Source organism: Pelodiscus sinensis, chromosome 23 (genome assembly GCF_052426305.1).
Source record: "Pelodiscus sinensis isolate ZL-2025 chromosome 23, ASM5242630v1, whole genome shotgun sequence".
In the NCBI taxonomy this organism is placed as follows: domain Eukaryota; kingdom Metazoa; phylum Chordata; order Testudines; family Trionychidae; genus Pelodiscus; species Pelodiscus sinensis.
The window spans coordinates 14781408-14804152 of NC_143074.1; the positions used below are offsets into that span (position 1 = coordinate 14781408).

A 22745-nucleotide genomic window follows, 5' to 3' on the forward strand; every position below is an offset into this window, starting at 1 on the left:
TGAGGCTCAGGGCTTTTCTCTACCCACCCCAGCGGGGAGCCTGCTGCACAGGACGGGCCAGGCAGGCGAGAGGGCGAGGTTGCAGCACCCTGGAAGCTGGCTGCTCTGCAGTGGCTTAGGCCACAAACAGAGGGCCTCACCATGGACTGACGGTTGGGAACCACTGAACTAATAGACGACCTCTGCCCCAAAGACCTTGCAATTTAAATAGACAAAACAAACAGATCAAAGGAAAGGGATTTAACTAGTTATTGTCATTTATTTGGCTTCCATAGTCTTTCTGAGCAAGACCATTGAATAGAAAGGCCCTTTTCCTGAAGATTAAATATTTGATCAGGGAAATTTGGGTGTTCTGAGATCTTGAGTTCATTGTAATGACTGCATCCTACACTAATAGCTCCAAGTAGCAGGTGCTACCTCGCTGCAGTATTTGTTTTAATAACCATGCAGGAGGGTAATTCATTTCTTTGTGTGTTTGGATTTTATCAGCGAGAGCTTCAGCCTACCAGGCTGGGAAATCTCTTAAGATGTCTGTCTGAGTCCCAAGTCAGACTGTCTGAGAGGAAAATACAATTCTCTCGAGGTAGCTTTGGAGTTAAAGGCAAGTGTACTTTTTCCATAGTGCTGCAGAAGACCCAGCTGGCAGAGCAGAATCAGAAGAAGAATTTAGCAGCGTAGATGGGCAAATACCCAGTTTCTATGGCATTTGCTTAGACTTTGAGGTCTGAGGGCCAGCATTTTATCTTCTTTTTTAGGTGGAATGACAGTCAATTTTTTTCAGATCAGCACTATCCTGTAGCAAGGTCAGTCACAGTAAGAGAAGTCAGTGTGGTCAGTGGTTACAGCAAAAGTCGGGGGCTGTGTCTAGACTGGCACGTTTTTCTGGAAAATCATCTGCTTTTCCGGAAAAACTTGCCAGCTGTCTACACTGGTTGCTTGAATTTCCGGAAAAGCACTGACAATCTCATGTAAAATCATCAGTGCTTTTCTGGAAAAACTATGCTGCTCCCGTTCGGGCAAAAGTCTTTTTCCGAAAGACTTTTGCGCGAAAGGGCCAGTGTAGACAACATAGTACTGTTTTCCGCAAAAAAGCCCCGATCATGAAAAAGGCGATCGCGGCTTTTTTGCGGAAAACCGCATCTCGATTGGCCACGGACGCTTTTCCGCAAAAAGTGCTTTTGCGGAAAAGCATCCTGCCAATCTAGACGCGCTTTTCCGAAAATGCTTTTAATGGAAATCTTTTCCGTTAAAAGCATTTTCGGAAATTCATGCCAGTGTAGACGTAGCCTGGATGTTAGGAGAATGGAATTGTGTTCCCAGTTCTGACATTGTCTCGTGTTCTCTTGGTTAAGTGTCTTCTGCCCCTGTTTTCTAGATATCAGGTGTAATGTTACTTAGCACTTTGCAAAGATTGATTTGAGATTTTCAGCTGAAAGTCATCGTAGGAAGTACAAAGTATTCTGTAAATGTCACTTGTCCATACTCTGACTGTGGTTGCTCCAGAAGGCTTGACAACAAGCTTTTCCTATTGCGCCCCTCCATTCTCTGCTTTGAAGTGGTTGTTTATTCCTCCTTCATCCTTTTTAATGATATGAGATGTGATCAAGAGGTAGCTAAGACTCGTTACATAACTTGTTGCTAGGATTTCATTTTGGCAGCTCTCCCCTGATATCTGTTTGCATGCTGACTTTCGGGAACGCAGGGTTTTACTGTTAAGCAGCCAACTCCCAATGCAGCTAACATTTCCCCCCTGCCACTGTGTTAAAATTCAAAATGGGTTTGAGGAAAGTTATTGCTTATTAAAGTGTAGGATGGATACCTAAACAGCAGAGAGAACAGGTGTTCCGCAGCCTTCCACCTTAGAGGGTTCTGGTCTAAAATACCTCAATCCAGATCTCCAACATGCCTGCTAAAACAGTCCCAAGGGCCCACAAAGCATTGCCTGTGCATCACAGTCCTGATTTACAGCATCCCCTCTTCTTATACGCTAGTCGTGAGGCTCCCTACAGCTCTGCCAGAGCAAACAGATTGTCTGCCACGCTAATCGGGACATAATTCTCTTTCCCTCTTCCATGCGCGTCCTACTAGTACAATACTGTGGAAATAAGGAAGGGATTCTTGTTAGAGCTTTGTGAAGATGGACATTTCTGTCCATGGACAGACATCGTGATCCTCAGGGCTCTATTCCCAAGAGCCACTGTGGTCAATGGAGTGTAGTGTTGCCCCATCGTGACCAGGAGCCAGTGCCCTGCGCCTCCAGCTCCTCCTGGCAGCACAGCTGCCCCACCCCTAACCCGCCCTCAGACATGGCCTCTGCTGGCTGGGGTCGTGCAGTCCCGCTGACAGCTGCGCTGGGGGCGGTGCAGATGTGCTGCCAGGAGGAGCTGCTGGTGCTGGGCGCTGGTTCCTAGGTGTGACGGGGTAACGTTCTTTTCTGTTGGCCACAGTAGCTTTTGGGAGCAGAGCCCTGGGGATCATGAGAAAAGTTTGGACCAGAAAAGGTGCCAAAGATGTGCCCGCGGTGCCAAGGGAGAATGTGTCCCAACATTGCCTTTAAGCCTTGTTATCTCTGCAAGGCCCCACATTGTAACACCATCAGCCTGGCTAGAAGGGCTGCATAGGATTCCTGATCAGCCAGCGGAAGTTCTTTCTGGGTGGTAGAAAATTCTTCCCATCTTGAGACTTAGCATGCTGAGTCAAAAGCCTTACACCTGCCAGCCCAGGATTTAAACCTGGCAGCACTGTATCAACCCATAGTGCCAGTTTTAGTGGTCACAAAATTGCTTCCTGGCTGCTGCTGTTAGATATGCCATACAAGCCTAGATTGCAGATGGCAGCACAGTGTCAAACTGGCTGTGTTCAGTGTGTGTGGCCTATGCTTACTGTATTTTGCATGTGATATGTGATGAATTTAGCCTGTTATCTAAGACTACTTTCTTCCACTATTTGATCTGAGGAAGTGGGTCTGGCCCACGAAAGCTCATCATCTAATAAACCATCTTGTTAGTCTTTAAAGTGCTACATTGTCCTGCATTTTGCCTGTTATCTGGAACTCATGTTTGATAAGAATCAGAAAATGTAAGAGAAGGAAGAAGTCCATTAGATCAAATCTGTTGTTTGCCAGGGAAGGATGTCCTACCCCAGAAGCCAGCCTACTGGATGTTAAAAGTGATTGCAGATCAATTTTAAGCTACAAATTGAGGTTTTGGAAAAAATAACAGATTTGGAGAAGTTAGGCTAGACCCAGAGGTTGGCAACTTACGGCATACGAGATGATTTTCTGTGGCAGGTGGGGCGGGAGCTCAGCCACACCCTCCCCTCTCCGTGAAGCAAGGAGCCATTGTTGTGGCTCCAGCCTCAGTCATGCAGCTGCAGCCTGGCACACCAGCTCCAGCTTCCCGCTGGTGGGGAGGGGCAGGAGAGGCGCGCACACTCATCCCTGGGGTTGGGCTTGCCCAGCCTGGGCATGCAACTCCTGGGAGCTAAGGGGTTAACCACTCCCCGTCTCCCTTCCCCCCCCCCCCACTCTACAGGCTCTGCCTCCTGCTTCAAGAGGGGGCAGGGCTGGGCCTGCTCCGCAGATGGGGCTGGCTGGCGGCCCGTCCCATGTGGGGTGCTGGGGGCCGGGATGAGCAGCAGCCTGCAGGTGAGGGGCGAGCCCTGGACAAAGGGCTAGGCCGGGCAGGGAAGTGACTCTGTCCCCCTTCCTCCCTCTGCCCCTCATGGCCTCAGCACTGCTCCCAGGGGTTGCAAATCCCAGTGCTGCTGCCCTGCTGGTGAGTGCACTGAGGGGAACAGGGATGTGGGCAAATGGGGTGTGTGTGTGTGTGAAGGAGGATGTGGGGGGAGGGGCTGTACTCCCTTCCCACTCCATCACAGCAGGATACTCTTTGCACCTTATCATTGTGTGTGAATGAGAATTTCAGCCCATTTGCACAATAATCAACCAGCCATAAGGGTTTTGAAGTGCAACTATTTGGCTGCATTCTCACCCTCCCAACTTTTCTGCAGTACTCCCTCAAACCCCTCCTGCCCCCAAAGTCCCTCTTGTACCCCCACCCCACACCCTCTTCTGCTTCCAAACTCCCTTCCAGACCCTGCCCTCCTCACCCCCTCCTGGAACCCCCCATCCCTATCCAACTCACTGGCAACCCCGTCCTGAACACTGTACACCTCATTTTTGTCTCCACCCAAGAGCCTAACGGAGTACCCAAAATCCACTGGCCAGTGGGAAGCCCTGAACCTCAATCCTCTCTGTTCCTTTTCCTCGCCCTGTTGCAACTTTCTTCTGGTGCATGAGACTAAAAAATGAAAATGATGAGAGATGGCTGATTTGACAGAAATATATTGGGTTACATTGTCCAGGCTTTGTTTGCAGTGCAAGCTAAACAAATGGCATCAATTATGTGAAGCATATATAGAATTTTAATATTTTGTTCTAATAATCTGAAGCGCCAACAACAGAGAGAATGCAATTTTTATCGTGTGCTTTCAGACCTGACACAATCATTGATAAGCTGTCATTTTGTATGCAATTTCACGAGTCAAACCTCATTTTTCTCAAGCCACATTTATACCACTTCTTGAAGCCTGAGTGTCCTCCTTCCTAGCCAGCAGATGCAGACAGGAGAATTTGAAAGGGTGTCTGTCAGTCTGTGGTAATTGATTCTTCCAAAGCAATAGTTGCCCCTAAAACTAATTAACTACAATTTGGAACCAAAACACAAAATATAACAAACCTGGCAAGCAATAACACGGATGGAAGTAATTGGATGAAAATTTTAACTTTCTCATTGTTATAACCATGTTGGTCCCAAGAGATTAGAGACAAAGGTGGGTGAGGTAATATCTTTTATTGGACCAACTTCTATTGAAGGCTCCTCTCTTTCACCAACAGAAGTTGGTCTAATAAAAGATACTGCACCTCCATCCACCTTGTCTAACTTTCTAGTTGATTTTTTTTATTAGTTCTGAAGTAGTCGACTTTTTTGTTTGAAAGGGAGGGTTTCTCCTGGTGTCTCTTACCAGCAGTAGATAATCTCTTGTGGAGTGTTACTGTTTAAATGAAGGTGTATTGTCAAGAGATGTTCACTTGTGCGTTGTAGGAAAAGTGTGTCCCTGGAGTTACAAATATATTCATCGCAATAATTACTTGTGTGTTTATTTGATGAAAAAAATCACCTTTTTATTTAAAAAAATGAATGAACTTGAATGTGCTAACAGAGTTGCTTATGGAATTTTTAAAATCTTCCATAAAGATTATCAAATATTTTGAACTTCCAGTTATGTTGCTTATTCCTTATGCTCTTTCAGTGATGTTCAACTGATGTCCTTAAACCTTTTGTAATAGATTCTCCTGAATCCCAAAAGCTTGCACTAACATGAGATGTTAAAGTGGCATAGTTTATCCTGTGTCCCCACTGAGTCCTCTGGTAAGATGGGGGCCTGAAACAAAAGTCCATGTAGCACAGGCCTGGTTTGAGGCCTGAGGCCTAGCTAACAATGGACAACACTTGGCTAATATAAAGCAAAGCTAAGCTGTGAGCAAGAGGCAGGCCCCTGCTCACAGAATTTGGTATGAACAAGGCTACGTGTGTAAAACACACTAACTGGTAATAGGCCCAGGTGTAGAACCATAATTGGTACTAGGTATCAACTGTAAAACAGTAATTGGTACTGGTCATAACTTGAAAGCACATGGCAGCACCAGCTCATTAAAAAAGATTGTACCCACCCTCCCCACCAATACGGACTCAGGCTCAGGAATGGGTCTAAAATGACAGCATAATGGATAGAGATTATCTAATCAAACCACGAGTTACAGGGTGATGGGTGGCAACCCGACACGTCAGGAGTTGATGTGTAACTTGTTTGTACCTGTGTATAAAGTGTTGTCTTGGGGGAACAGTCTTTGAATGACCTAGGGATAGTGGGATCTCCCACTGATTGTGTCATTCCATTGTTACGGGGTACATGTGTGTAGTGGTTCGGTAGAGTCTACTGACAGCTATTACTGTACTTCGCTTAACATTAAACCTGGCCTGGCACCTTCACTCTTTATCTGATTTGTGGCCTTTGGGGTCTCTCTTGAAGTCTGCTGTGTTAACTAATTGCACAAGTCAACACAGTGCACATCATTTAGCACACACGTAAGCAGCCTTCTGGTTATCATCACTGATTGAGCAGGAACCTATTGGGAGACCCTGCCTGACTACAAGTCCTAGCTACTATCAGCTAGGAATCTTGCACATTTTGTACTTTATCAAAGTATAAATAATTGGTTTGATGCTATTTCCCCGACTCTCTCTCATTAAAAGGCAGATCAGGAGCGGCGCAGAGAAATTTCCTTACTAGATGACATTTAATCGCAATGTCCGATCGTTTGGGGCAAATAACCAAGGGAAAGGATGGGAAAAGCAAGTACTCAACTCTCAGCCTGTTTGATAAGTATAAAGGAAAGTCAATAGAAGCTATCAGAACTACAGGTAAGCAATGCCACAGACAAGCTAGTGAAGGCTTCCCTTGTAAGGGATGTGTTTACTACTGTGTTAACTTTGTTATTGGCATTTGGATGTGAGCAGCCACACTTACTATGTACTCACTGGTACTGTATACCCCTCTGTATGTCGCTAGGAGTTCTGAGGACATACCCCCTGGTTCTTTGCTGAAGTAAACTGCTGCATTCTGATTGTTACCTGTAAGATACAGGAAGCAATTATTTCCCACTCAGCTCAGTGCTGATGAGGCCTCAGTTGGAATATTTTATCTGGTTTTGTGCACCACCCTTTAAAAAAGATGTGAACGAAGATGGGGAGTCCAGAAGAGAGCAACAAAAATAGTAAAAGGTATAGAATACCTGACCCAGGAGGAAAGGTTAAAAAAAATCTGTGTATGTTTAGTCTTGAATAAAGAAGCCTGAAGGGGGACATAAATTAATGGAGATTGCCTATCTCCTAGAACTGGAAGGGTCCTTGAAAGGTCATTGAGTCCAGTCCCCTGCCTTCACAGCAGGACCAAGTACCACCCCTGACAAATTTTTGCCCCAAATGGCCTCTACAAGGATTGAGCTCACAACCCTGGGGTTAGCAGGCCGCTGATCAAACCACTGAGCTATCCCTCCCCTTTGATGATAATCTTCACATATGTTAAGGGCTGTTATAAAGAGGATGGTGATTAATTTCTCTTCATGTCCCCTGAAGGTAGGCCAAGAAATAATTGGCTTAATTTGCAGCAAGGGAAGATTAAATCAGATATTAGGAAAACTTTCTAACTCAAGGGCTGTGTCTACATTGGCGCGATCTTGTGCAAAAGCATCCGCTTTTATGCAAAAACTTGCTGCCTGTCTACACAGGCCGCGAGTTCTTGTGCAAGAACACTGACGTTCTACTGTATAAAATCAGGGCTTCTTGTGCAAGAACTATGATGCTCCTGCTCAGGAATAAGCCCTCTTGTGCAAGAGCTCTTCCAGAAGAGGCCAGTGTAGACAGGCAACATGAATTTCTTGCTCAAGAAAACCCTGTGGTTAAAATGGCCATCAGAGCTTTCTTGTGCAAGAGAGTGTCTACACTGACACGGATGCTCTTGTGCAAAAGCACATACCAGTGTAGATGCTCTCTTGTGCAAATACTTTAACTCAAGAATTCTTGTGCTAAAGAGTTTTTGTGCAAGATCACGCCAGTGTAGATGTAGCCAAGGATAGTTAAGTTCTGGAATAGGTTACCAATGGAAGTTGTGGATTTCCCCGTCATTGGAGATTTTCTAAAACTGGTTAACCAAACACCTGTCAAGAATGGTCTGAGTAAACTTAATCCTGCCTGAGTACAGGGGATGCGGATTAAATGATGTTTTGAGGTCTCTTCTAGTCCTATAGTTTTTGGTTCTTTTCCAGTGAATTTGGGGAGAACTTGTCTGTCTTTGGGCACATGGCAATTGACATTCAACACTCAAGCAGTTTTGCCTGTGTCCTCACTGCTAAGTGAACAGATTATCACTTTGATTAAAAGCCTCCCTCAGATTTTAGACTATGCCCCAGGACAGCTAGCTTGGGTGTAAAGCAGGGGTGGGCAAAGGGGCCTCCGCAGGGTGGAGCCGGCCTTCCAAGCCCGCAGATGCCCTGTTGCTCCCTGATTGGCCTGGGGGCGGGCAGAGCGAGCAAAGTCTCTTGCTTCCTGCCCCTGCCCTGCAAGGGGCACGTGGCATTCAGAGTGGACCGGTCCACTCTAGCACTGCACGCCCATTGAAGGGCAGGGGCAGAGAACAAGAGACTTCCTGTGCTCCCCTGCCCTGAGAGTGGGGGAGCGGCAGGATGTCTGCGTGCTGGATCCACCCTGCCAAGGCCCCTTTACCAACCCGGGCTGTACACCCAAGCTAGCTGTCCTGGGGCATTGACTAAAATCTGAGAGAGGCTTTTAATTGACGAGGAGGGTGGGGGAAGCACGCAAAGTCTCCTCCTGTCGCCAGGGGCAGGGTGCCTAGAGGGAACCACCAGCTATTCAGAACAGCTGGCAGTTTTCTCTAGGTGGGGGAGGGCGGGCAAAGACTTCCCACTCCCAGGCCAACCAGGGTCTGTGGGCATGGGAGCATGGAAGTGTCCTGGACCTGCCCCCTTCCATCTGAGGTCCTGCCCCTTCCAGGGTGGCCCTGGGGCCACTTCAAAAATTAGCGATGTGCCCCCCCCCCCCCCCGCCATCTAAAATTATTGCCCACCCCTGGGGTAAAGCAAATTAAACTTTGGCCAGACATTTTTGTTTGTGTATTTAAGCTGGGTTAGGAGCCTAGGTGAACTCTGCAGTGAAGACATACCAAGAGGGGGATACTGAGGTCATAAAACTGAAACGAATAGGCTGGGTTTATTCTGAGCTCCAACATAGCTCACAGTGGTTAGCATAGAGGGGACTTGGATCCAGGACTTCTGGATTCTATTTCTAGTGCTACAGGTGTGCGGCCTTGGACAAGCCACTCCAACTCCTCTGTGCCTTTACCTACCATAAAATTGAGATAATTGTATTTGATGATGAGACATAATGTGCTGTTTAGAAAGCACTGTGAGATCCTACAGAAAGACCAGTTCAGTCCCAGCAAAGTTAACGGAGCCCTTCTTTCTGCTGGAGAAGATAAACTTGATGATTTATGTGGTTTTCTAGGTGACGCTTTGAACTTGGACTTTAAATAAGACCCAAGGCTTTGTCTGATATGCATGCTTACTGACAATCCCAGGACCCTTTCCATAAGAGGAGGGGTTTTGCTTCTGTCCTTGGCCAAAATGGTCCTGTCTTCTAACTGTTGTGTTTGGGCTACCTACCAGGTGATTGTTAGTTCACCACAGAGGTGACAGCATTGCAGTGGCTCTTTTGGAGGGTAGATTCTGTATAAACATGAAGTACTAATATAAAGATGCAAATTAACATTGCTGTTGCTGTGTGATTCTGCAGGTTAGGGTCAGATTCTACCAAACTTACTCTCTTAAGTTAGTCCCATTGAAACCAGTGGAACTCTTTGAGGGGTAAGGTGCTATTAGAGATAAATGAGGGTGGCAGAATCTAGCCCTTAATGACTTGCTGGCCCTCTCACCAGTTATTCCTAGACATGGCTTACAGAGTCTCGGGAAAGTTGCTGCTGCCCGGCGCATGCCACCTCCTGCAAACTTGCCAAGCTTGAAGTCTGAGAACAAAGGAAACGACCCCAACATCATTATAGTACCCAAGGACGGTACAGGATGGGCAAACAAGCAGGATCAGCCAGACCAAAAGAGGTAAGCGGAGCAATTCTTACGATAAATCCTCACAATCATGAAACAGAAATTATACTCCATCATGCAGAACGTTCTCTTTGGGCTTTATTAGTGACCTCTACTGGGTGTTATTGATTACTATGTAGGTCTAAGAATACTGTTGGACTACAAGATCCAGAGCAGCTCTTTGCAGATACAGAACTGGTACAGGCCCTCCCCGAGTTACAAACATCTGACTTATAAATGTCGGCACATAGAAACAGAAGCTCACCTGCAGTTCAGGGAGCAAGCAAGAGGCACAGGAGGTAATGAGCAGCGCATGTGCTGGCGGGAGGACTCCAGAGGAACAGGGGGAGGTAGCACAGCCAGCCACTGGAAAGAAGCAGTGCTTTGAAGGGGAAACCGCAGCTTCTCTCCAGCTGCGGACTACACAGCTGTCCGTGCTCCTCCAGAGTCCTCTGCTCCGTGCTTGTGTCACTTGCCTCCTCCTGGCAAGTGGGAACTGGATGCAGCCCACGGGTGTGGGGGGATGCCCACAAGCCCCCTTGAGAATCTACTCCTTGCTCCTCATGTTCCTCTAATTAAACCTGCCTTGCCTCAAGCACCAGCAGTCAAAGTTAAATAACAAAGTATTTCTACTATTTTTCATTATAAATTTGCATTTCAGCTACATTATGAGTTAAATGTCTTTTGTGAGCTGCCTGAGACCGTAACTACCATTTATAACATTGTTTCTATGGGAAAACCTGTTCCAAGTTCCAAACAACTGATTTAAAAACAAACTTTGGAACACAACCTGTTCGTAAGTTGGGGACTTCCTGTATACGCATCTGATCTGTAAGCATGGCCCATGAACGTAAAGCGGAAAGCGATAGATTTCCAGGGTCTGGAGATCCAATCTCTTTTGTCATATCTTTCAGCAGAAAGCACGATGCGTGCCCAAGCTTTGTATGAGGGCTCTCTGTATTGATAGCGTTGATTATCACCTTTATCCCATCTGATCTCGGTTGGTCTGTTGTCTTTTCCCAGTTCCAGTGCGACGGCTGCACAGCCGCAGGAGTCGCTGCCGCAGCAGGGTTTGCAGAAATCTGTCTCCAATTTACAGAAGCCGACACAGTCAATCAGTCAAGAGGTAGGTGCAAGTGATACCTGATGACTTACTCAATTTGGCCCATGCCCATAGATTCTAAAGACTGACCAACCATAGTTCGTTATAGTAGCTCCGGGTATGTCTACACTACCCCGCTAGTTCGAACTAGCGGGGTAATGTATGCATACCGCACTTGCTAATGAAGCCCGGGATTTGAATTTCCCGGGCTTCATTAGCATAAGCGGGGAGCCGCCATTTTTAAATCCCCGCTGCTTCGAACCCCGTGTAGCGCGGCTACACGGGGCTCGAACTAGGTAGTTCGGACTAGGGTCCTATTCCGAACTACCGTTACTCCTCGTGAAACGAGGAGTACCGGTAGTTCGGAATAGGCACCCTAGTCCGAACTACCTAGTTCGAGCCCCGTGTAGCCGCGCTACACGGGGTTCGAAGCAGCGGGGATTTAAAAATGGCGGCTCCCCGCTTATGCTAATGAAGCCCGGGAAATTCAAATCCCGGGCTTCATTAGCAAGTGCGGTATGCATACATTACCCTCCTAGTTCGAACTAGGAGGGTAGTGTAGACATACCCCCCCTTATTATCAGTTCTGTTAACAATAGTCTAGCTTGACTTCAAGTTACTGTGCCACTGGAATGTTCTGCTGCTGTTACATTATCAATGTAAGTATATTTCTGTTTACCTTACAAATCTATAGGAAGAGTCCGTTTTAAAGAAGCCTTATTGAGGGCGCAGCAACAAACCATCCCAGAGTGCAGAAAAAATAGCAAATATGGCAGGTAACCAACTTGGCTTAATAGAGAAGTCTTCGGTGAGCTTAAACACAGGAAGGAAGCTTATAAGAAGTGGAAACTTGGACAGATGGCTAGGGAAGAGTATAAATATATTGCTCGAGCATGCAGGAGTGCAATCAAGAAGGCCAAAGTGCCATTGGAGTTGCAGCTAGCCAGGGACGTGAAGGATAACAAGAAGGGTTTCTGCAGGTATGTTAGCACCAAGAAGGTCAGGAAAAAATGGGACCCTTATTCAGTGGGGAAGGCATCCTAATGACAGATTATGTGGAAAAAAGCTGAAGTACTCAATGTTTTGGTGTTTTTTTGCCTTGGTCTTCATAGACAAGGTCAGCTCCCAGATTGCTGCACTGAGGCAGCACAGTATGAGGTAGAGGTGAGCAGTCCCCATTGTGAAAGAACAGATTAAGGACTTTTTAGAAAAGGTGGACATACACTAAGGGCCAGATCTAACGCATCCGAGGATGCTAAGAGGGTAGGTTGATGTGTTTGCAGAGCCATTGGCCGTTATCTTTGAAAACTTGTTGTGATCAGGGGTGGTCCTGGGTGATTGGAAAAAGGCAAATACAGTGGTCATCTTTAAAAAAGGGAAGAAGAATAGAGGGAACTACAGGTCATCCTCACCTCAGTCTCTGGAAAAATCATGGAGCAGGTCCTCAAGAAATCCATTTTGAAACAATTGGAGGAAAGAAGGGGGATCAGGAACAGTTGACATGGATTCACCAAGAGCAAGTCATGCCTGACCAACCTAATTGCCTTCTATGATGAGAACTGGCTGTGTAGATATGGGGAAAGCAGTAGCCATGACTTGACTTTAGCAAGCCTATTCAGTCTCCTGCAGTATTCTTGCCAGCAAGTAAAAGTATGGTTTGGATTATAAAGAGGATAGTAAGCTGACTAGATTGTTGGGCTCAATGGCTCAATATCTAATTGGCAGCCAATATCAAGCAGAGTGCCCAGCAGATCAATCCTGAGACCAGTTTTGTTCAGCATCTTCATTAACCATATATGGTGGAATGGATTGCAACCTCAGCAAGTTCATGGATGGGGGAGATACGCTGGAGAGTAGAGAGAGGGTGAGAAATCTAATGAGGTTCAACAAGGATAAGTGCAGGAAGAACCCATGCACTGCTACAAGCTGGGAACCGACGGGCTAAATGGTAGTTTTGGGGAATTACAGGGGATTAAATGAGTCAACAGTGTGCCCTTGTTGCCAAGAAGGCTAATTCCAGCAGATTGAGGGAAGTGATTATTTCCTTCTGTTTGGCATTGGTGAGGCCAGTTTTGGGTCCCCCACTACAGAAAGGATGTAGATAAATTGGATAAAGTCTAGCAGAGGGCAGCAGAAATGATTGGGGGCTGGGACACATGACTTAAGACAAGAATCTGAGGGAACTGGTCTGCAGAAGAGAAGAGTGAGGGGGGATTTGATAGCAGCCTTTAACTAACTGAAGGGGCGTTCCAAAGGTGATGGAGCCGGGCTGTTCTCAGTAGTGGCAGATGACCGAACAAGGGGCAATGGTCTCAAGTTGCAGTGGGGGAGGTCTGGGTTGTGTATTAGGAACAACTATTTCACTAGGAGGGTTGTGAAGTATTAGGAGGTAGTGGAATCTCCATCTTTAGAGGTCTGACAAAGTCCTAGCTGGGATAATTTAGTTAGGGTTGGTTCTGCTTTGAGCAGGGGTTGGACTAGATGACCTCCTGAGGTCTCTTCCAACCCTAACCTATAATTCTATGACGCCTAGGGAAAATGGCTGAAACAGGGAGAGCTTGATCTGCATTTGTTAATCCACTTTATTTTGAAAGGTATTTGTGTGACAGCAGATCCAGTTGCTACTTTTCGCCAAAAGTTTCATGTGATAAGAAGAGATCGGCTTGCACATGACAAACAGCTAAGCTCAGGCCTGAAAAATCCCCTGACAAGTGATATGTTTCCCCTTCTAGTGAGCTTTCAGATCCAACCCATCTATTCCTGCAGAATGTATGTGCTTTTACTGTAACTTAAAAATTCCAAACCTGTGAGATTTTTAGAAAGGGCATCAGGGAGGTTGTTAGGTGTATGAGAGAGTGAAATTCTCCAAGAATCCGAGGTAGTGTGGAAAAAGCCTGAAAGATGAGTGGAAAAATGTATGGAAAAAGTGGGAGAGAAGGGAGGCTTTGTTAGATTGAAGCGAGCAAGAGGAACAGGCAGAAGAAATAGATAGGGAAGCCAGTGAAAGTATCCAAAGCAGAAGATTTCAAAGTTGTGGTGAGGAAGAGGATTTTAACTGCAGCATTTTGGATTGAGGGAGTTACAGAGAGGAGATGGTCATGGCCTCAGCTAGAGGGCTGAGGCATTAGCAGGATCTGGTAACATCTAGAGGATACAAAGATCTGACTACAATAGCATTCTCCTGCTTTACTTTCACCTATAAGGTGAAGAACTCTCATGAGGATCTCCTGGTCTTTTTCTTTTTACAGAGTACAAATTCAGTGCCAGGTGGACCAAAGTCATGGGCACAGCTGAATGGAAAGCCAGCAGGACGAGAAGGTGGTGAGTATGATTATGAATAATGGAGCAGTGTGCATGCACACAGCTTTATAAACACACAGAATGAGGTCTTTCCATGATGCACTCCTAGTTTAAAGTCTTGTCTAGACATAGATAAACTTGCAGTAGTATAACTACAATGAGGTAATTACAGTCTGTGCTGCTAACTGCATCTGTTTGACTGAGGAGTTTGAAACCAAGGTAACATTTTGAGTAGAGAAATTAATTCCTTAAATTGAGATCTCAGTCTGACTGGTAATATGACTCTTTTTATATTGGATGTATGTTCTAGTTACCATTAATATTGGTATTTTAAGGCTCAGAAAGAATGGCAGTAGCTTGAGGCACTGAGCTTTTAGCAGACCAGTAGCCTCTGGCTCTTCAAATGAAATTGCAGAGTGTCAAAAGAATTAAATAGTTTTAGAAGCAAAAATAGATTTAACAATCTTATGAAAGCTTTCTCAAAGCCCAGTCTTCAGGCAAATGTAAGCTTCTGCTTTGAAGTGACTACCGGCACAAATATGTATTTAACCACTGTATTTTTTTAATTGCCACTTTCTGTGAGATTGTTGCCATATGGACTCCATCTAAGGTAGGTTTTAAATCTGTGAGCCAAATTAGCATCTTGTGCAGAGCGGTGGTCAAATATTTCCCTGTAAGAAAGTGCTAATGTGCTTTGAGAACTCAATGTAGATCAGACCATTGTTAAGGTACAGTACATAAACCTGAGGAAAGAGCTACGTGCAGGGCTAAGAAGAGCTTAATTAGAGGATAATTGAATCATAGAATCACAGAAATCAGGCTACAAAGACTTATTAGGTCATCTTGTCCTCTGCACCTGTTCTGCAACTGCTTTGAGCAATTGCATTTACAGTCTAGTGAAGCAACAGCTTCTAGTGTTAACAACAAGGATTGAGATCTTTGCTCTTTCTGTTCGCTTATTTTAGTTACCGTGTCTTCCTTAAAGATACCATTTTAGTTGAAGCTTTGGGGAAAAGGGAGACTTTTAAATCTGCTGTAATGTAATAGGATATGTGTGGTATGGATTGGGGTATGAATGTTGAGATTGGATATATTTCCTGTCCAAAGGGACCTTCAGGGAAGGATGTTTACACTTCATTGGACTTTTCCCAGTGGAGTTCATGTTGGGGAATTAGGCTCCTTGCTGTGGATATTAGCACACAAATAATTCTTATGTTGTGCAACAGTATCTGTTTGGGGAAAGCTTGCCTCTTCTCTCTCTACCCCCTGCCCCTCCTCCCCCTCCCCCCCCCCCCCCCCCCGAATCATAATGTAAATCTTTCCTGAAAGGTGCTAGTCAACCTTAACTGTTCCTGCTATTAGCATACTCATACAGATCATTGCAATAATGCAATACAACTCTGATAGCATAAATGTTTGAGATATGGCACATCTCATATATTTTAAGATAAACTTTGCCAAATGTTTGTTTGAAAATGCTACATATAGTACTAACTTTTAAACTGGGAACCTGTTCTCAGCTATGGGATAAAGAACCGTGATTTTGACCATGTAAGATCCTGTGCTTATCTATGAACATATTACAGAGTAACATTTCTAAACAGTCTGTCCGGAATTTAAAGGGACACTGTTATGCTCTCAATTTTGGAAGTCTGTAAATGTTTTTAATAGGGGTTTTTTTGTGCTTTTATAAAATGTGATAGAAATATTTTTATTTAAAATAATTTTTAAGAAAATGCTAGGGTGGGTTTTATTTTTTATAATTGACTATCCTCTCTCTTGGTGGATAGCACTGAACTAGTTCCAGGAACATGAAACTGACTATATAGACCAATTCTACTTTACTTTCCAGAGCAGAAATGGCAAAGATCTTCTGGTGTGTTTAACAACTGCAGATGGGGTGTGTAGCATACAGTTTTAAAATGGGCTTTTTATTTGGACCAGTGCCCTTTTACTGCAAGGAAACAGTTTATCAAAACATAGCTCACTCTGCTCAACAGGCTCACTGATTTCTGTGCATTATTTATAAAATTACTTACTGATAAATTGATTTTTAATATTGTGTACAGTTGTACTGCTGGCAGTTTTCTTTTACTCAGTGTCATCTTGCCAGTGGGTTTCTGATGAACTGCAATTAACTGTTTTCCACTCACCATTGCACCTTTATAAGCAAGAAAACACATCTTAGAGTTGCATTTTGTGATTGTTAGAAACTCAGCAGGGCAACTCTCCAGTAAGAACATCTGACTGTGGCCAGATTGGGTCAGCGATCAGTATCTTAATGTTGTGAAGGAGGGCAATATATATATCACAATGTAACACTTAATGCTTATTTATAACCTCTCACTGAGAGCATTTGCAAGGAGCATAACAACGTAATTGTCTCCATAGACAAATAACAAAAGTTGGAGGAATCTGAATATAAATGTTGAGTGCTTCATATCATTTCTGAAGCGAATTTGCAGAATTTTCCTTACAGTTCAATGTGAATATATGTATGGTACAAAAATAATTAGGAACTGCAGAACTTTAATTAGGTTTGTTGAACACAGGAATTTAAATGAAACCCTTTCATTAATAGTTGCTAGGTAATTTGGTATGGACATGAGCTGTCATGTTAGTGACATACCTGGCTGTGGCTAACTTGTTAGCAAATGCTAACACAGGCAGTAATTTGTGTTTGAATGTGCTAGAAGCAGAGATTTTTTCGGAGGAAAAACATTTGTGCTGTGTTTCCTGTGTTTCCAAGGTGATCACAAACACGGCAGAGCTGATGCAGGATGGAGAAACCTTGTCCTATCTGAGTTGTGTTCTTGTTTCTTCAATAGGTTCAAGGGCCTCAAACCGACTGTTATCCTTCTCTCCCGAGGAATTTCCGACGCTGAAAGCAGCTGGCGAGCAGGACAAGGCTGGCAAAGAAAAGGGCGCCTTAGATCTGTCGTATGGGCCAGGACCAAGCCTCCGCCCCCAGAGTAAGTAAATGGCAGCATGTTGCTTTCCTGACAGCTAGCCACAGCCCATTAGATCACTTTTTAAGGAGATACGACTATCAGGCCAGTCTGCGGTAGTTCCAAATGTTTCCCCTCCCATGTTGTCTGTCACTCCTACAAGCCTCCCTGCTGTGCTTGGCTCAGAAAATAACTACAGAATCTAGGGACTGAAATTGGGTACCAGAGCTCTGCAGGACAGGCAGCTAAATAGTTACTATCGTCTGCTTCATAATTACTTTAAAATTGCTCTGTGTGTGAGGGAAGAAGCTTATGTTGGGCAGTGGGACGCAAATGAAATGTTTGTTTGTGTCTGTAATGAACATTTGTCCATCTCATGAATTATAACAACTGTGTTCAGGCAGTACTTTTGGTAAGAAATACCTACTATTGAGATAGCACAGATGGTGTAGATCAGTATTTGGGCTCATTGACAGCAGCAGTGTGTGCTCCACTGCTGCAGCGATTTCTTAGTAGGGCTGTCAAGGTGTAGTCAAGTACACGATTAACCAGTAAGCCTAGGCTTATTGGTTAATCTTACCGACTACATGCACCCCTTCTCCCGTTGCCTCTGTATCAGAGGCAGCAAGGGGGGGGAGGGGGGGAGGAAGGAGCTGGCTCCCCATGAGCACCGGATCCACAGAGCCCCTTCTCCTCCACTCCCAAAGTGCTGCTGCCTCTGATATAGAGGCAGCAGTGAGGAGGATTGGGGGGGGGGGGGTAGGTGGGAGCTGGTACACATGAGAAGTCAGCTTTCAAGCCAGCTCCCTGTGTATATCGACTCGTGCAAACTCCCCACGCACTGCTATCTCTATCAGAGGTAATGAGTGGGGGGGTGGAGGGGAGGCTGCCGTGGTTGGGCCCAAGCTCACTGTGGACAGAGGCTGCTCCATGGGATGCTGGCTCCCTGCAGACAGGAGCTCCTCCCTGTATCAGAGGCAGCAGCGTGGGGCAGCAGATGGGAACCAGTCTGTGCAGGGAGCTGGTTTTTAAACCTGCTCCCCTCATGGACTGGCTGTCACCTGCCACCCTGCACTGCTGCCTCTGATAAAAAGGCAGCAGTGTACATTAGCCGGGGGCTCCCTGGGAGTAGGGCCAGGAGTGTGCTGGCTGCCAGTCCCGCCCCCAGGGACTATCAAATAGTCATGTAACCAATAATATTTTGTGCAATTACACGACTCTTCAATCAGTCGCTATCTAGCATTCCTGTTTCTTAATAACAGTGTGCATGTGAAAGCTTGCACCGTCACTGCTGCAGCCATTAGTAACAGTTCTGGGTATAGAACTCAGGCTCTTTATGAAATGCCTCTGTACATTATCCACTGTTCTTTGATTTGTGCCATCTCATCTCAGATTCTATTAACGTAGCCATCTGTAATTCTGGCCCCAGAAACGCTTTGCTTGATGACCTTCTATATGTGCCCCCCAACACTTTACATCTGTATCATTCATTTTCAGATGTCACGAGTTGGAGGGAGGGCGGTGGGAGGAACATTACCTCTGCCACATCTCTGACCGCCTCCCCTCCTGAGCCGGGCAGCAAGACCTCTAACACAGGAGATGGAGCCCCCTCCTCAGTGAATACCAGCGATCCTAAGGAGCCCTCTCTCCGCCCGGCTCAACCTATCCGTAAAGGGGCTTCACAGTTCATGGGAAATGCGTACCATCCGCCTACGTACCATGACATGCTACCTGCTTTTGTAAGTCAATCTGCTCTCAAAGCTGCATGCGTGCGTCTCTTTCTCCCCATCCTAAGGAATAATAGTGTGCGAGGGGGCAAAATATTACATCTGACTCTACTAGCAAAGGCACTACATTTCCGGACTCCCCTCTTTAAACCCTCCTACGTATTGCTCTGGGGGACAGCTGAGATATCGTCCTTTTTTTTTCCTTTCCATTCCCATCTTGTACATTTGTCCTCAGTAGCCAACATTAATGCATTAATCCTCTCAGACAGCTAAGTGCATCCATTGAAAAGCGTAGGTACTTCTCACCTCGCGCCATAAAGAACAGTGTCCACAATGACACCATGCCTGTCTAATCAGCTAAATCTGACATGTTCTCCCTCCCTTCCCAACCTCAGCACTAAAATGCCCTTGTAATATAGTCTGGATATTTTTTTTCTCAGCAAAGAAAAACTATCATGTTTATCATTGTTCCGTTTCAGATGTGTCCACAGCAGCCATCTGAGGTCCCTGCATCACTGGACCGTGGGTCTTTTCCTCTTCCTCAGCTTCGACTTGAGCCCCGTGTTCCTTTCAGACAATACCAGATGAATGACCAAGATGGGTAAGGCCTCCAGGACTACCTGACTTGCAGAGGACAGATAATATAGGACAAGATCTTTATTTTATGCAAGAATCTTATGACTGAGCCAGCCTGGTGAATAAAGCTGCAAGCCTGGCTTCATTTAAAGCCTCAATGTCTTGCTTCCTCTATAGCAGGGTCTGTGAATGTTACAGAGAGGCAGGAAGCTAAGTTAGAAGGTGAGGGAGTCCTGCACATTGGTCAAGGAGCAGAAGGACTTCCAAAAGAATCCTGTCCAGTCCTAGGTCAAAAGGCTGGTGTCTATGAGCTGTAGGCTTTAGGGAGGCTCAATAATAAACAAGGAGGGAGGGGAGGAGAGGATTTCAAGGGTAATAATCATTGTTTGTAGGCTCACTGCCTAAGCATGTGACACACAAAGTAGCTTAAACTTCTATGCTGTTATGAGCTGGGGGCATGTGGATTTCCTGTGCTTTCCATCCTCCTCTTTTAACTGGTGTTGCAGCTGTATCTTTTTGTCTCACCACATAGAAAAGAGAATAGACCTGGGGCAGCTCGTCCAGCTCGTCCAGTTCGGCAGCAAGGAGAGCGGGCTCCCCGGCCCACCATTATCAACGCAGAAAACTTGAAGGAACTGGATGAACTAGACAATGATGCAGATGATGGTTGGGCAGGTAAAGTACCATTCTCCTCCCGCTTCAGGCAAACAGTAACTACTCGGGGAGTGAAGAGGTTGAATTGCTAACCCCTTCATCCCCAAAGAGAGACTAGTTTGATAGCTCATTCCCATGCTCCCCTTCCCTTCCCATAAAAGAGGATGGTATTCTCTGCAATGTGGCAGCTACGGGTGGTGTAAGTGATGCTACAGTAGCTCCTTCTGGTTCTCCCTTCGTGCTGTGCTCAAGGAACTGGATCTGAGGACTCACAGACTTGATAATGACATGTAGCTGAAAGAGAGCCGCTGGTGCTGATCTGGGAAGAGACTGAGTCAAAGTTAGCCCCAAATCGTCAGAGTCCAGTCATCTCAAGGCATGCAGCTGAAGTCTAGCTAGGCGTGACCCCATGCACAGAAACTTCATCTCAATTTGCTTCCTCCCTATCAGGAATGCATGCAACCAGTCTTCTGAAAACTGTCCTGCTGTTGAGATGTGTGGTCAAGACATAACACTGCTTGTTTTCAATAATCCTCTTGATGCTGTGCCTGAACATTGTGTTTTTCTAAATTGTCGCATTTATGTCTATAGAGTGGTGCGGCTCCAGATGCTTCTCAGTTTGTTAGAGGGTCCTCTTTCCTTCCTTTGATGTATCCTTCCTTCACTCCCGCCCCACAGGCATACACGATGAAGTGGATTACTCTGAGAAACTGAAGTTTAGCGAAGATGAGGAAGAGGAAGATGCTCTTAAAGATGGAAGACAGAAATGGTAAGAGGTGACTGTCTGGTCTTCTATTGGTGCTCTGTTCATACCGCTGGATATCATGAGCTATTTAGAATGTGTTCTAATCATCAAAAGCAAAGGCTTAGCTCCCCTCCCCCACCTCCTCAACTTCATGATATAACCTCTTGGATTCCACTTTTCAAAGTGTAATTGGGACATCTTTGTGGCATGGATAGGATACGTGACTGGGCATCAGGAGACCTGTGTTCCGTTCCTTGTAATTCCACTGACCATCCTTGTAATCTTGTGCAAGCTACTTCATCTGTGTGTGCCTCATTTCCTCCATCTGTTAAGTCTAGTAGTAATACTTACACACCTTTACAAAGTATTTTGAGATCCATGGCTGAAGAGTCCAACGCACCTGCCAACATTTTTGTTGTTGGATTCTCTAGTCTGTTGCTTGTATAATAAGCCTGCTTATGACTTGATGAATGAGTTGAAAATGTGTTTTGAGCTGATTTGGAAATGGTAATATCAAAAGCATTTGTACAACAGGAACAGCTGGGACCCCAGAAGGCAGCGCCAGCTGTCTCTGAGCTCCGCTGACAGTGCAGATATTAAACACTCCCTGGAGGAAGGAAAGAACTGGGGTGACTCCGCTGGTTTGTCTCGGTCAGTTCATAAGGTGCAAGGCCCCCAGCAGCCTTCAAGGAAGTTGAATGGCTGGACCCCTGCATCAGAATATCAGGTATGTTGAACTTGCACAGATTGTATTGTGCTGACAGGATGCTTGATATAACAGATTACTGTGCTTCAGAATCCATGTTGGAATTCTATAAACAGATCAGAGTACCCATTGTGACAAAACGAAATCTGAGTAAAGCACGAGTAGTTTAGAGAGCAACTAATAACACGTTAGACCTGCCAGCAAGACTGGGAGAGGATCTTCTTTTGAGCCTATGAACTCTGCTTCTAATCGTTTGAAGGGTGGGGACACTGCTGAATGATTACAGGGCTCCCTTTACTCCCAGCTGCAGAGATTTTCCTGTGTAACAGCCACAGTAGACAGGAATTTAGGCTGGACCAGAATGCTTGGGTTGCCCCATGACTTGTTTTGTTGTCAGTTTAGTACCATCTTCGGGTTCTGTGCACTGTGCCAATGTTTGCATCAGAAAGCCGGGGCCAGGGTTTTGTATATTTTTGAAACTTTTTAAGCATTTAGCAATTTTAAGCCGGAGTCAAATGGAGTGGGATATTTCTTCTTTTACAGAAGCCTCCACTGGGGGGTATTCTCAGACAGCAGTCCTTGGAGGATAAAGAAGAAAAGGTGCCCCCGAGGCAGAAGTTTGTCCACTCTGAAATCTCAGAAGCCGTTGAGCGAGCCAGGAAGCGGCGTGAGGAGGAAGAGCGCCGTGCCAGAGAGGAACGCCTGGCTGCCTGTGCTGCCAAACTCAAGCAGCTGGATCAGAAATGCAAACTGGCTCAGAAAATAGGAGAAACCCACAAACACGTGGAGAATGAAGATCTGAAGCCCCCAGGTGTGGAAAAGAAGGTGGCTCAAGAGAATAGTCAGTCGTTCCATAGAGGTAGGGAAATGTTACTAACCTTGCTTCATAAAAGTTGCTTTTACATTATCGTAATTGATCCCTTTTAGCAGAACAAGGATGTAACTAGATGCACTTCAGGGGTAAAGAAAAGCGATCGCAGGCTTCTTTGAGTCACATCATGTAGGATTAATTTTTTCTAGTTTCCTAAAGAACATTTATTTTGGGTCAATAATGTAGAGTCTCCCTTAAAGGGACACTGTCTAATTAAAAAGAGTATTGGAAGGACAAAAATATCCTACCACCCCAATTATCTTTATCCAAGTTATGAACAACACCGTACTGATTAGAGTAGACAGAATTTATATAGTTTATTTTGCTTTTTATTGTGCCCTCTTTTTACTGGTGTCTCAGTTTAGATGAAAAATGAGCCT

At 45.4% G+C, this 22745-nt stretch overlaps 1 protein-coding gene across 8 annotated transcripts in view; it reads left to right on the plus strand.

Moving 5' to 3' along the window:
* The window catches only part of PRRC2B (proline rich coiled-coil 2B), an 87083-nt gene that overhangs the window by 21945 nt on the left and 42393 nt on the right, over positions 1-22745 (plus strand). For all 8 annotated transcript variants that reach the window (XR_001368643.3, XM_025187388.3, XM_006128379.4 and 5 more), the window contains exons 2-12: positions 6318-6485; positions 9574-9751; positions 10760-10862; positions 14087-14159; positions 16967-17110; positions 18584-18825; positions 19293-19414; positions 19922-20064; positions 20722-20812; positions 21323-21515; positions 22038-22353. Coding sequence is in view for 7 of the 8 variants with exons in the window: in XM_025187388.3 (XP_025043173.3) it covers positions 6371-6485; positions 9574-9751; positions 10760-10862; positions 14087-14159; positions 16967-17110; positions 18584-18825; positions 19293-19414; positions 19922-20064; positions 20722-20812; positions 21323-21515; positions 22038-22353 (1720 nt within the window). In the remaining variant the exon portion in view is untranslated. The remainder of the gene's footprint in view (positions 1-6317; positions 6486-9573; positions 9752-10759; positions 10863-14086; positions 14160-16966; positions 17111-18583; positions 18826-19292; positions 19415-19921; positions 20065-20721; positions 20813-21322; positions 21516-22037; positions 22354-22745) is intronic.